This window comes from Protobothrops mucrosquamatus, unplaced genomic scaffold (genome assembly GCF_001527695.2).
Source record: "Protobothrops mucrosquamatus isolate PMUCROS unplaced genomic scaffold, P.Mucros_1.0 scaffold881, whole genome shotgun sequence".
Lineage (NCBI taxonomy): Eukaryota > Metazoa > Chordata > Lepidosauria > Squamata > Viperidae > Protobothrops > Protobothrops mucrosquamatus.
The window spans coordinates 274,295-288,405 of NW_015387135.1; the positions used below are offsets into that span (position 1 = coordinate 274,295).

At 42.9% G+C, this 14,111-nt stretch overlaps 1 protein-coding gene across 1 annotated transcript in view; it reads left to right on the forward strand.

Moving 5' to 3' along the window:
* Nucleotides 1-14,111, forward strand: part of LOC107290400 (cullin-1) — a 160,682-nt gene that overhangs the window by 109,054 nt on the left and 37,517 nt on the right. The window contains exons 8-10 of the mRNA XM_015819279.2: nt 1,335-1,452; nt 4,047-4,123; nt 10,498-10,629. Of these exons, the coding sequence (XP_015674765.1) occupies nt 1,335-1,452; nt 4,047-4,123; nt 10,498-10,629 (327 nt within the window). The remainder of the gene's footprint in view (nt 1-1,334; nt 1,453-4,046; nt 4,124-10,497; nt 10,630-14,111) is intronic.

The following is a 14,111-nucleotide window of genomic DNA, read 5'->3' on the forward strand; positions in this document are numbered from 1 at the left end:
CTAGATAGACTGTTTCCTCCAGGTGCCGAGGAAACTGCTGTGCAACCACACTCTCAACAACCTTCGCCACAAAGCGAAGGTTGGAGACTGGACGATAGTTGGCCAATACATCTGGGTTCAGGGAAGGCTTCTTAAGGAGGGGCCTCACCACCGCCTCTTTGAGGGCCGTGGGAAAGGCACCCTCCCACAGAGAAGCGTTAACGAGAGTGCTGATTTACCACCAGCTTATCAGGTATTTAGGAGCCAAGGACTTGGCAGCACAAGGAAACAACAGCCAATGACTTAATAGCCAGCTATCAATACCTCAATCAACCAATAAGAAGCCACACCCAACCAGGCACTACATAAATATGTTGCATAGAATAGCCCAAAGCACACATTCCGGTAGAGAGAAGTTCCGTGAGGATGGACTCCAGCATAAGTCCAAAAGCTCGGAAGAATAAACCTCTGGTCCCGATAACTGACCCAGATTGGATCCTATCTTCTAAATAATTCAAAAGTATAATTCCAAGTCCTCTGGCCCCTTAATGCATTGTTCACTTTCCAAAACCCATATACTGAGCACCTTTTTTGTGGCATAGTCTTAAAAAATCATATATCATTAAAACCTTTAAAGTCAAATTTACACCATAATCTTTTAAGAAGGTGGAAACTGCTAATGAATACCGTAAGACTTTGCCATCCATACCTTTCACCTTAAGCACTCTCTCTATCTCTCTCTCTCTCTCTCTCTCTCTCTCTGCACCTTTTCCAAGACCGCTGGGCGCTCCTACCCGGCTTGCAATGGGGGAGGGGAGAGGGGAGCAGCTACATTTTCCCTTAAGCACTGAGTCTCCAAGGGAATCCCTCACTCATTTGCATCTTTTCCAAGACTGCTGGGCACTTGCGCAGTGCTGAGTTAGTTGGTTGGTCTCCCTCCCTCCCTCCCTCCCTCCCTCCCTCCCTCCCTCTCTCTCTCTCTCTCTCTCTCTCTCTCTCTCTCTCTCTCTCATGGTTTTCTCAGCACTTCCTCAGCGTGCTGGGTCTTTGGTTTGTTTTGCTGGAAGGCTGAGTTTAGGATTGTCTCTTTTCCTTCCTGTATTATTTATTTATTTGTTTGTTTATTTAGAAAATTTACAATAAATGTAAAAATGTAATGCACTTGAATCATCCTGAAACCTCCCCCCCCCAATCCATGGAAAAAAATTCTTCCATGAAACCAGTCCCTGGTGTCAAAAACGTTGACCTCTGGGTTACATTATATTGGAGGACTTGTAGACTAGGTATCTCTGTAGTGTGTGCATTATTTTCTGCCAAAATGTATAACTTTATAATTGTTCTATAATTCATTACAGCAAGCTTGTGGCTTTGAGTACACATCCAAACTTCAAAGGATGTTCCAAGATATTGGTGTAAGCAAAGACTTGAATGAGCAGTTCAAAAAGCACCTATCCAATTCGGAGCCATTGGATTGTAAGCAAAATTAAAGTGTGTCTGTTTTAAAACCTGTATATTAATATACATTTCTTATAGTCTGGTGAAAGTGAATAGTATATCAATGAAGAAAGTCTTCCTTTTTTCCCCAAATCAGACATGTTTTGGACATAAATTATGTAAATGGTTTAGGATTCAGTCTGTCAGTAAGGTAACTCTCCAAAAACAGAATGGGAAGGGACCAAATTGGGTATAGCAGAAGAACCTGGCAAAAGAAATATTGTTAAAACATGGGCCAGAACTAGCAAGGATTTCAGGAGACCAGTTTATATAACAAGCAGTGAAAAGGGTCAAAATGTACAGCAAACCTTTGTCCTATAAGGCAGGACTGCTTATAATTTAGAACTACTGGTAGTACTTAAGATGATTTGCCTTGAACTATTAAGAGTTTCCAACTTCCATTTTTAGAAACTGTCTTATTCATAATTTTATGGCTGAGAAAAAGAAGGGGTCAGGGGATGGGGAAAGATTGGAACCCAAGAATGGACTTTTGTGTGCAATACTATTCTAGTACTCATGATAGAATTTTAGCTTAGAAGTCTATCAATTCTAAATGGATTCATACCTGGTTTCCAGTGAGATCTTAGATCTCTAGCACATTCCAATAAAAAAAGGCAAGACTTCCATAAGTCAGGCTCAACTCCTAGAAACTATATAGACATACCTGTTCAATTTTCTTGGCAATTGTCCAGAAGTGACTGCTTCTGCATGTTTTTCTTAACTTCTGAAATTAGCCAGTACCTCTGGAATTCCCAGGTTTTCCCATGCAAGTTCCAATGAGAAATGACTTTTGCTTAGTTTAGCTTAGCTTAGCAATATGCAAATGTAGCTGGGAGTTATTAATTGACTGAATTAAAGAGAAATAAGATCCTGGAAAGCTAGAACATTTTTTTAAGTTTAATAATTTTTGTTGAAATTATAACAATGTAAAATACAAATGAAAGTAAAGTTAGTAGGGAAATGAAAAAGGATAAGAAAGGGAGAGAAGTGTATGATAAAGGAGGAAAGAAGAAAACCATTGACTTCCAACTTTTTTCAGCTCAGTAAAATACAAAATAAAATTACAGCCTCAACTTTGTTGGTCTACTCAGCAAAACCCCAAATCAAGAGTTCATTTTTACTGTCTCGAGCACAAAGTCCAGAAGTGGCTTCCAAGTAGAAACAAAGCTGGATATGTTCTTTAATTGAAGCAGTCAATTTTGCCATTTCTGCTATAGTAGCTCCATCACTTTTTCCATCCATTCTTCTGTTGTGGGGATTGATATATCTTTCCATTTCTGTGCATATAGAATTCTTGCTGCAGTCAACATATACAATAACAAAGTTCCAAATCTTTTTTCCTATTCCTTATCTAGTAATCCTAAAAGAAAAACTTCAGGTTTCAATTTTACGTTAGTTTTGAAAATCTTCTGTATTATAACATGAATCTTAGCCAAGTCCACAAGTCCACCAAAGATGATAAAAAGTACCTTCTTAATTACATTTCCAACTTATATTTGAAAGACCTTTATACATCTTTGACAATTTTTCAGGTGTTAAGTACCAATGATACATCATTTTGTAAACATTTTCTTTCAAATTATAGTTCAATGTAAATTTTAGACTGTTCATCCACATATTTTCCTATTGGTCAACCATTATATTGTATTCAAAGTTCCTTGCCTGCTGAATCATACACTGTTTCACATATTTGTTTTCCAAATTCAATTTCAACAATAGTTTATATACTTTACAAATAACATGTTCATCATGAGCACACAATACAATTTCAAATTCATTTTTTTGCAAATTAAAGTAGACTGCAACTGTAAAAAGCCTCTTTTGAAGCAAATAGGTAAGTAAGGAAAATAATGTGTTTAAGAAGTAGAAGGCAGTTTCAATGTACATTTTAAAAGTATTTATGAACGGCTGATTGTCAATGGTGAACTTGCTTATTGTTGGCCCCGTCCCAAGCTGGCAATTCACCCAGTCAGCTTCTTAGCTCCAAAGCCTTCTTTGCAAGCCCCAGTTGTCTGGAGGATCAAAGGGGTTGATTTTGAAGACTTTTCCTAACCCAGGATAGTTTCTTCAGGCTTAGAACCCTGCTAGCATACTAGCTAATGGAGAATCCGGCCCCCAGAGTGTTTCTGGAGACTGTTCAAACCGCCATTTTTCTACCAGAAGTCCAAAGCTAGAACACATTTATTTAAATCAAATATACGATGCATTAGGCATGGAATTGTGCACTTTAATAATATTTACTGTTTATTGGGTTGTTATACACTTCCCAGAGTTGCTTTCTGTGAGATGGGCAGTCATATAAATTTGATTAATAAATGTTGTTACTTGAATTGATTGGATGACATCTCTAATTTAAAAATACTTCAGTTACTCTTGTGTTTGAAACAATTCCTATGTGATTTTCTCCAATATCTTTTCTTGCATCTCTGAAAACAAAGGAGGCTCCTTATTTTTCTTTTATTTTTATGCAACAGAACATATTTAACTAATTCGTTGTTCAGTTGATCATTTTTGATGGTCATTAACCAAAATAAAATGATTGTCTTACCTAATTGTTCATTTTTTTATACCAGTGGACTTCAGCATACAGGTTCTAAGCTCTGGATCTTGGCCCTTTCAAATGTCTTGTGCATTCGCTCTCCCATCAGAGGTGAGACCGTCTTAGTTTCTAAACTTATGTTTTAAGATATAGGATAACTGTAATATTCTTTGAGGGCTAATGGCAAAGTAGAACCTGGTTAAGCCATTAAATTGAGCAACTTTTAAGTCTTCTTAAAAAAAATTGGCTATCTTAAAATGCTATATATATCCTCTCCTTGTCTTTATGTGTATGGTTTAGTGAGTAGTTAGTATGGTGAGCTCTAGATAGGTCCATCTGATCATATTAATAGTCTGTAAATTGTTCCTTTAAATGAAGGATTTATTAATTTTGTCAGGCCCCTTTTTTTGTTAAGGTGGCATGAATATTTATTTTGAATTTTAATCACCTTCAGAGGTTTTGTTTCATGGGTTTTATAGTAGCAACATTTCTTCTGTTGCAACTCTAAAACAAATTATATATTATCATTTTGCTCCTGTCTGTATAGAGCCATGTAAGTCCAGGAATTTGGATTAGACAATTGAGAGGAAGCGTAGAAAGACACCTGAGAGCTATCACTCTTCTGGATTTTCTCTAATCAGTGTATGTTAGGTTGCTCTGCAGCTTAGTGCTACTGGTCTTTAATGGCAGATCAGTCTGTAATAAGATAGCAGTCTCTTTGATGTAATCGTAACTTGGATGTCCAACTAGGTGATTAAGGAGTTGGCCTTACCCATCACTTTCTGTCTATACTGCTGTCATCTATAATAAATTTATCTTTCATAGCAGACTAGTCATGTTGGCTACTGGTTTTGTATATTCTTTATCTGATGTTGAGCCAGGAAGATTTTCTTTTTCTTAATATAAAACACAAATGAAAATAAAGAGAATAAGGAAAGTGGGTAAGCAAAAAAGGGGAGAAGTAAATTGTGGAGTAAAGGGGAAGAAAAAAAAAAGCAGGGATTTCAACTTTTTTCTGTGCATTAAGTTACATAGTAATGATCTCAACTTTTTACTTCTACAGTGAGGGAAAAAATTATTTGATCCCCTGCTGATTTTGTACGTTTGCCCACTGACAAAGAAATGATCAGTCTATAATTTTAATGGTAGGTTTATTTTAACAGTGAGAGACAGAATAACAACAAAGAAAATCCAGAAAAACGCATTTCAAAACAGTTATAAATTGATTTGCATTTTAATGAGTGAAAGAAGTATTTGACCCCTTTGCAAAACATGACTTAGTACTTGGTGGCAAAACCCTTGTTGGCAATCACAGAGGTCAGACGTTTCTTGTAGTTGGCCACCAGGTTTGCAAACATCTCAGGAGGGATTTTGTCCCACTCCTCTTTGCAGATCCTCTCTAAGACATTAAGGTTTTGAGGCTGACATTTGGCAGCTCGAACCTTCAGCTCCCTCCACAGATTTTTCTATGGGATTAAGGTTTGGAGACTGGCTAGGCCACTCCAGGACTTTACTGTGCTTCTTAAGCCACTCCTTTGTCGCCTTGGCCATGTGTTTTGGGTCATTGCCATGCTGGAATACCCATCCACGACCCATTTTCAATGCCCTGGCTGAGGGAAGGAGGTTCTCACCCAAGATTTGATGGTACATGGCCCCGTCCATTGTCCCTTTGATGCAATGAAGTTGTCCTGTCCCCTTAGCAGAAAAACACCCCCAAAGCATAATGCTTCCACCTCCATGTTTGATGGTGGGGATGGTGTTCTTGGGTTCATAAGCAGCATTCTTCCTCCTCCAAACACGGCGAGTTGAGTTGATGCCAAAGAGCTCAATTTTGGTCTCATCTGACCACAACACTTTTACCCAGTTCTCCTCTGAATCATTCAGATGTTCATTGGCAAACTTCAGACGGGCCTGTATATGTGCTTTCTTGAGCAGGGGGACCTTACAGGCACTGCAGGATTTCAGTCTTTCATGGCGTAGTGTGTTACCAATTGTTTTCTTGGTGACTGTGGTCCCAGCTGCCTTGAGATCATTGACAAGATCCTCCCGTGTAGTTCTGGGCTGATTCCTCACCGTTCCCATGATCATTGAAACTCCATGAGGTGAGATCTTACATGGAGCCCCAGATTGACAGTTATTTTGTGTTTCTTCCATTTGCAAATAATTGCACCAACTTCTCACCAAGCTGCTTGGCGATAGTCTTGTAGCCCATTCCAGCCTTGTGTAGGTCTACAATCTTGTCCCTGACATCCTTGGATAGCTCTTTGGTCTTGGCCATGGTGGAGCGTTTGGAATCTGATTGATTGATTGCTTCTGTGGACAGGTGTCTTTTATACAGGTAACAAGGTGAGATTAGGAGCACTCCCTTTAAGGGAGCCAGAAATATTGCTGATTGATAGGGGATCAAATACTTATTTCACTCATTAAAATACAAATCAATTTATAACTTTTTTGAAATGTATTTTTCTGGATTTTTTTGTTGTTATTCTGTCTCTCACTATTAAAATAAACCTACCATTAAAATTATAGACTGATCATTTCTTTGTCAGTGGGCAAACGTACAAAATCAGCAGGGGGTCAAATAATTTTTTCCCTCACTGTATGGGCATTCTCTTGATGTACTTACCACTCCATCTAAGCCAGTGATGGCGAACCTTTTAGAGACCGAGTGCCCAAACTGCAACCCAAAACCCACTTATGTATCAGGTGCCGGGTGGGTGTGGCCCATTGGGTGGGCGTGGCCCATTGGGTGGGTGTGGCCGGGGTGGGTGTGGCTAACGGGGCCAGGCAGGGTTGGGGGAGATCCAGGGGGTCTCTGGCGGGTGGGATGGCAGGCAGGAGGCTCGTCCTGCAGGGTGAGGCGAGGTGAGTTGGGGCAGGGCAGAGGTGCCATTGCTGCAGGGCAAGGCAAGGCAAGGCAGGGGCCGGGCAGCTGCTGCCCGACACCATCGGCCCACGCACACAGCGAGCGCATGGGGGCCAAGTGTGTCCATCAGCAGCCACAGCCTGCCGGCCCCTCGGTTTTGGCACAATGTGGCTGTTTGCCACCTCGCACCCAATGCCACTGCCATGAGGCCACGGAAGAAGCCGGGTGGAGGTAAGGAACCGGTATATCGGTTTCTTACTGCCAGCTGGCTTGTTCCGCGGCCTCATGGCAGCGGCATTGGGCAGGAGGCGGGAAACGGCTGGTTTCGGCATGACGCAGCTGTTTGCCACCTCGCGTATTGCACCCAATGCTGCTGCAATGCGGCTCAGCCGAAAGTGGCCATGGAACAAGTGGGGCAGGTTTCCCCCTCACCTGCCCATTCAGCTACAGCTTTGGCGGCTCTGTTGGCAGAGCTGCGAAGTTCTCTTCTCTGTTAGAGAACTTTGCAGCTCTGCCTACAGAGCCACCAAAGCAGCAGGTGGAGCGCCGGAGGCTCAGGGAGGGAGGATGCTGAATTGGGCGGTTGGGCCATTGGCAAGAGCAACGCGTCTGAGCGGAAAGCAGCCTCGGAATAAGTGGGGCAGGTAAGGAAAGAAATCCTCGCTCCCCCCAGAAATTGCCTTTCTTTCCTTACCTGACTTCCAGCCCCATGCTGTTGCTACTTTGCAATCCACCACCGCCGCCACATGCAAGGAAACGAAGGTTTTTTTTGGGGGGGGGGAAAGGTCAATCAATCAATTCCAACTTCGCGATCTCCACCTGCTCCCCACCTCAACACCCTGCCCACCGCCGCCCAGCACGGCCGCCCCGGGGCTGCACGGGCTGTCCTGGCATGGGAAGGGCACGCGCCCCACCCTCCCGCCACCATGCAAGGTAAAGTTGCCATGCCGACCCCCGCCCAGATGCCCTCGTCTCCCCCAAGCGTTGTTTTACTAACCTGCCTTTCAGCTGCATTCCGTTTCTCCGTTCGCTTCTCAGCCTTCGCCGCGTGTTTGTGGGGCTATGGGTAAAAAAAAAAGTTCCATCAGACTTTCTAACTTCTCGAGATCTCGCGAGAAGTTAGAAAGTCTGATGGAACTTTTTTTTTTTTTACCGATAGTCCCACAAACACACAGCGAAGGCTGAGAAGCGAACGGAGAAACGGAATGCAGCTGAAAGGCAGGTTAGTAAAAAAATGCTTGGGGAGACGGGGGCGGGCGTGACAACCTTACCCTGTGCAGGTATTGATGCAGGTTGCTCATGGACAGGACTGAAGGCCTAGGACTGGACTGGGGCGACGGCGCGCATGCCCACAGAGAGGGCTCTGCATGCCACCTGTGGCATGCGTGCCATAGGTTCGCCACCACGGGTCTAAGCTGGTCATGTGGTCTGAAGCATAGTGCTAGTTATGACCTGTAAAGCAATATATGGATCAGTCCTAGAAGCTATAGAATCAGCACCTCCTAATAGAATCTGCCTATACATGTGAACAAGCAATATGCTGATGGTCTCCTTCCCATAAGAGGCTAGCAGGTTATGGGTCCAAAAATCAGTTTTCTCTGCATTTGTCCTAGCCTTGTGGAACAGCTTTTCTACCTCCCTATTAAGTTTCTGGAAGGTAATCAAAGTGGTGGTCTTCTTCTGAGCCTTTGGGAAATAAAGAACAAAATGGGGTATAGTCTTTTTTCTGCTAGTTTTAGTTGTTGATTTTAATGGTTATTTATGGATGTGATTGTACTTTGATATTGGATTTTATATAATAAAATCTACCTAATGGGGTGGTGTATAAATCTGATAATTAAAACACTAAAGCTTCCATGATAATCATGGGGCTGCTATAGAACTAGGGAGTCCTTAAGGCCTTCCATCACAATTGCTAGGCATTTTGAGGATAAAACATTTTCATTTTGAATTTAACATTATTCATATAGTTTGCTGATGACAGTCTGTCTTCATATCATCTGTGTGAAGTAATACTTCTTTGCAATTTTTTCCAAACATTTTGGTAGTGTTTCAAGTTGGAAACAGTTCCATTCCAAGCTCAAAATATTTCCAAAATGTCAGCAGCCAATTCTGTATTGGAAACTGCTCCTTTGAAGTATGTTTCAAATTCAAAATAATTCAAAATAAAAACATTTATACACTCCAATTCAGAAGCTTCAATTTGTGTAGGAAGTAGCTGCCATAATGTTAACTGCTACAATTAGATGAGCCCATATTCTATCAGATCTTAAAAGAAAGACATTGCAGTAGTACCTATTTGCGTTTGACCGCTATTCAGGATGCGGGTTATTTCCTTTCAAGCCTTAAACAGTGTAAGACTCAAATATCTGAAGGAAATACAAGATTTTAGTTACTCAGAAAGTGTTCTTAATATTCTTCTTCTCACTTTTTTAAAAAAACCACCTTCCAAGTCCACATCCCGCCCCATAGGAAATTGACCAGAAATAATGCATTTCTTTCTATTCTCCCCCTTAATAGTACGGTATCATTGGAAAAAGTCACTACAGTTTTTGGAGGCAAAAATAATATGATTTAAAAGTGGGGAGTCCTGAGGTGGAAAAAAGTCACTCATCTTTCCTATAGATAGATGTATGATTGAAATAGATGCTTTAGTTTCACAAGTTTAAAGATTACTTTCCCAAGCATTTTAACTTCCTTTTTAACCTTAGATTGCTGTGATTCTTAATGTGTCTAATTTGCTTTGTAATTTTCTTTTGTATTGTATTTGTAGCATATATTAGTTTTTATGCTTCTTGTATTCTGCCATGGAATCCATCAGAATAAAGGATTGTTTCAAAATATTTTAAATAAATTAAAGGTATGAATCTCTGCAATAATGGGAAAAAGAAATGTGCTTTTAGTCTGTCTTCATTAGCACAATTTTTTTGTTGTGGTAAGCATTTTATGCAAAAGTTATGAACATGTGGAAGTTTCCATGACAGCCATGAAATAGGCAGATGCAAACATACCTCCACCCTTCAGATTGTGGAGAGGTAATGGTAATGTATTTCATTATTTTGATATGTTGCATAGTTGCATTATAGTAGAGGTCACAAATATAAAAAATATTTTCCCCAAACTATTTTCGTTTAATAGGCTAGAAAGAACCCATCACTGTGGGCCCTGTCTTCCTGTTCTCCTGCATCAATGATTTCCCATTGTACAAAATAGTACAGTAATACAAAATAAGTAATACAAAATACGTAATACAGCCCTCTGGAGAATTCTCCAAAGTAAGTTTATTGAAAGGCACAGCAGCTTTGTAAGAAAATGACCACATAGTTTTTACTCATTTTAATAAAGGTTGAACAGGAAGAACTACCCAGTTATCTTTCTTGTGAAGGCATATAATAATGGAATATAATCTAACTTGATTTTAAAACAATATCAGTAGAATTTATTTTTAAAAACTTTTATATAGCTGCCATTTCTTGTACTGAACTCTCAGCAGCCCACAACGAAGAGATAAAATAACAGCTATTTACAATAAAAATATTTAAACAAATAAATAAAATGCACTTAAGACCGGAAATATGTGAAAGTGACTAGAGTTGGTTTGTTTTGTTTTGAACTGCAGCTGGAGCGCAGTTATCAGAGATTTACTTCTTTCTATGCAAGTCGTCACAGCGGAAGAAAATTAACATGGCTATATCAGCTATCCAAAGGGGAACTAGTTACCAACTGCTTCAAAAACCGATACACACTACAGGTAAGGTGCACCATGTTTTGGTAGAAAGGCTGTACAAGTAGGTTAAGAAATTTGTTCTTTCCTGTATCTATATCTTGCATATGGCAATTATGCTAGAAATTCTCTGTTATAATTTTCATGCATAGACATTTCTATGCTACATATTATATGGAGCCAAGATGGCAGATGGGAGCAGATGTGTGGTGCAGGTCTACAAGGTGAGGTTGTGGACTTGAGTGGTTTCCTCAAGCCCAGGTTTTCCTCACCCAGCGGTTCCCTGATGGCCTTCCCAGTTTCCTACCTTGCCCAGTCTTTCACCCAGGTTTTTTGAGCCAAAGATGAGCGTTTAGAGCAGCCAGCTGGTTGGGTCAGAGCAGAGTGGAGACCAGTGGAGTGGTCAATGGGTTTGCATTGCCAGGTGGTGGAGAAGCGACCAGTTTAGGACATCAGAAGCAGGGTGTCTGGAGGGGGCCGAGACAGGCCAGAGGGAGTGGTGACCAAGTGGCTGGGGCAAGCAGCAACCGAGCAGCCAGAGCTGCCAAGCACCTTGTGCCTCCTTGGGGGGTGGGGGGTGAGGGAGCAGAGCCGAAGCAGACCAGAATATCCTGGAATAGGAGATGACAGAGAAGTTGGAGTCCCCTCAGGGTTCCACTCAGGCACAACAGTTAGCAGGAGGTTGCCAGAGTCTCTGCAGATGTTGAGCGATGATGACAGTAATGGCAATGGGGGGGGCTGTGGGCTGCAGTGAGGCGATAGTTGGAGTGAGCAAGGTCTTTGGCCTGTGGCAACTGGTGGCTGGAGTGGTGGATATATGATGCCAGCAGATGGGCCCCAGTGGGTACTGGCTGAGTGGGGACCCCATGTGGGAGTAATTAGAGTTGAGGGACCCACCAGTGTGGCATGGTTGGCCTTCCTCAGGGTGAGAGCCAGTGGGGAAGTGGACCTGAGTATGGATGTGGTATGTGTGCAAGTGAACCAGGGTTTATTGAGCACCCTCTTACCTGGATGAGGGTCAGGAAAAGGGGAGAATTGGGAGGGACACTACCTAACCGGCTAGTGAGAGAAGCTGGTTGGGTGGTTGCAGTTTGATGGGGGAGAGGTAGTGGGTTAGGGCTCCCAACGATGCTGACAGCAAGGGCTGAAGCACCATGAGAGCTTGCCACTGCCCCTGGGCTACTTGTAGGATGTCTGCAGTACCAGAGTGGGTGGAAGGACTCTTGGCTAGGGGAGCCAGGAGGCCAGAATTGGAGGGGGATGTGGACTTTGAGGGGCATGAGGCTGGTTAATCTATTCAGATGATGATGGGCATGGGATGTTTTGATGGAAAACAGAGGGCAGGCCACTCCTGGGGAAGATGTCCCTGGTGTTTGGTACCGGTGTCATGTTCTGGCCCTCTGTATTCAGGCTCAGGCCCTGGTCAGCAGACTGACAGAGGCCCAGGCTTTGGGCTGTTGTTGCTTAATGCCAGGTCAGTTAACCATAAAGCTCCGCTTATTTGTGATCTTATCAGTGAGGAGCAGGCCAACCTGGCATGTGTTACCGAGACCTGGCTAGACTTGGAGGGGGGCATTCCTCTTTCTGAAATGTGCTTGGCTGAGTTTAGGGTATGGCACCAGCCAAGACTCCAAGGCAGGGGAGGGGGCGTAGCAATTGTCATCTGGGAGTCTTTATTGGCCTCAGGTGCCTTACTCCAGAAGTTGCTGGTTCTGTGACCCTATTTTTGAAGATAGGCTTGTGGGATCAGTAGGGATTGTTGCTATTATACCAGCTTCCCTGCTGCTTAGCAACCTCCTTGCCCATGCTGCTAGAGGCCATTGGGGGGTTGGTGGTAGAGTTCCCTAGGCTGGTGGTCCTGGGGGGAACTTCAACTTGCTGTCCCTGGGACAGAACTCAGAAGCAGCCTGGAAGTTCACAATCACCATGGTGGCCATGGGCCTATCCCAGATCATTCATGGCCCAACTCAAAACAGTGGTCACACACCAGATATTGTTTTGTTGTATGAGCAGTGGCAATGGGATCTGAGGGGGGGGAGTATTTTTGTCCCCTCTGTCATGGTCAGAAAATGCCGTAGTGATTTTGAGATTCCTTTACACTACCCTGTCTGTAGTAGGACCTATTTGATCAATCAGCCCCCCTGTGACTGATGGACCCATTGGGGTTCCAGAGGGAGGTGGACGATTTACCTGAGGTTCTACTGTATGGTCCCACTGAGGCCTTGAACACTGCCTGGAATAGGGAGGTGGTGGAGGCCCTGGACAGGATTATGCCCATGTGACCTCTCTCAGTCCATTGCTCCAGGTGTTCCCAATGGTTCACAGAGGAGTTGAGGGAGCTGATAAGGATTAAGAGATGTCTAGAGTGCCGCTGGAGGAAGACGAGGAATGAATCCGATCAATCTTGAGCTAGAGCCACTGTTAAGGCCTACCTCATGGCAGTAAGAGCAATGAAAAGTCAATATTTCTCCACTCTTATTGTATCTGCAGAGAACCACCCAACAACCCTGTTTAGGATTACCCAGACCCTCCTGGGTAATGGGGGCTCAGAGGCTTACCTTCAGGTCCGTGCCGAGGAATTTTCAGTGCATCTGTCAGATAAAATTGCTTGGATTTGTTTGTTCTCACTTCAATGTGTTGGAAACGGAAACGTGATTAAAATACCAACAAAATTGGAGCTTCCTGTGGCGAGGCGCCGCCGAAGGAGGCTTTTTCCTTAGCCTCCAGCCCGGGACTGCGTCAAAGCCGTCAAAACAGCGCGGACCAGCTGTTTTGCGGCTCAGAACTTTCTCCCCGGGCGAAGGGGAGAAAGTGAGTTTGGTTGGGATAGGGGTTGAGTTCCCTAGTCCCCCCCAGGAGCGTTCCTGGGGGGATGTAGGTGAGAATTCCCCCGGAGTCCTAACCTCTTCTCCGCAGCTCGGTGTGTCTTCGTTCCTCGGAGCGAAGCCAGACGTCGCCGCCACTGCTGTTACATTGTAGCTGCTTGTGAGTAACTTTTGAAACAGACGGAATCTGACAGGGGATCCTTATTTTAGTTAAAAAGTGACTTTAACTCGAAGATTTTATTGGGAGTTTTTGCTTGCTATAAGTGAAAGTGACAAGAAAATGGCCGCGGAAGCATTCCTTTCTTCTTAACAAAAGGAAAACTTTCACTTTCTTTCCGGTTGCGGATTTTAAAGGATTTTAATTTTTTTTTAATTTAAAATCAAGCTTTTTAAGTTTATATTTGCTGTGACTTTCAAAAAAAAAATAATTTGGCAGAATGGCTTCAAAACGTACTGTTCCTGCGTTGTCTAAAACAGCTATTTCCTCTCCTGTGGTGCAAACTCAACAACAAAAACCTAGATCTCCCCCACCAACACCTCCTCCCTCCATTACACTCAAAGATTTACAAGAGGCTTTAGCCAAGTCCTCATTGCAGACTTTGAAACAAACAGAAGAACTTTTGGATAAGAAAAATCAGGAACTTTGTGAAAATTTATCACATATTTTCCAAGGACTTGCAACTC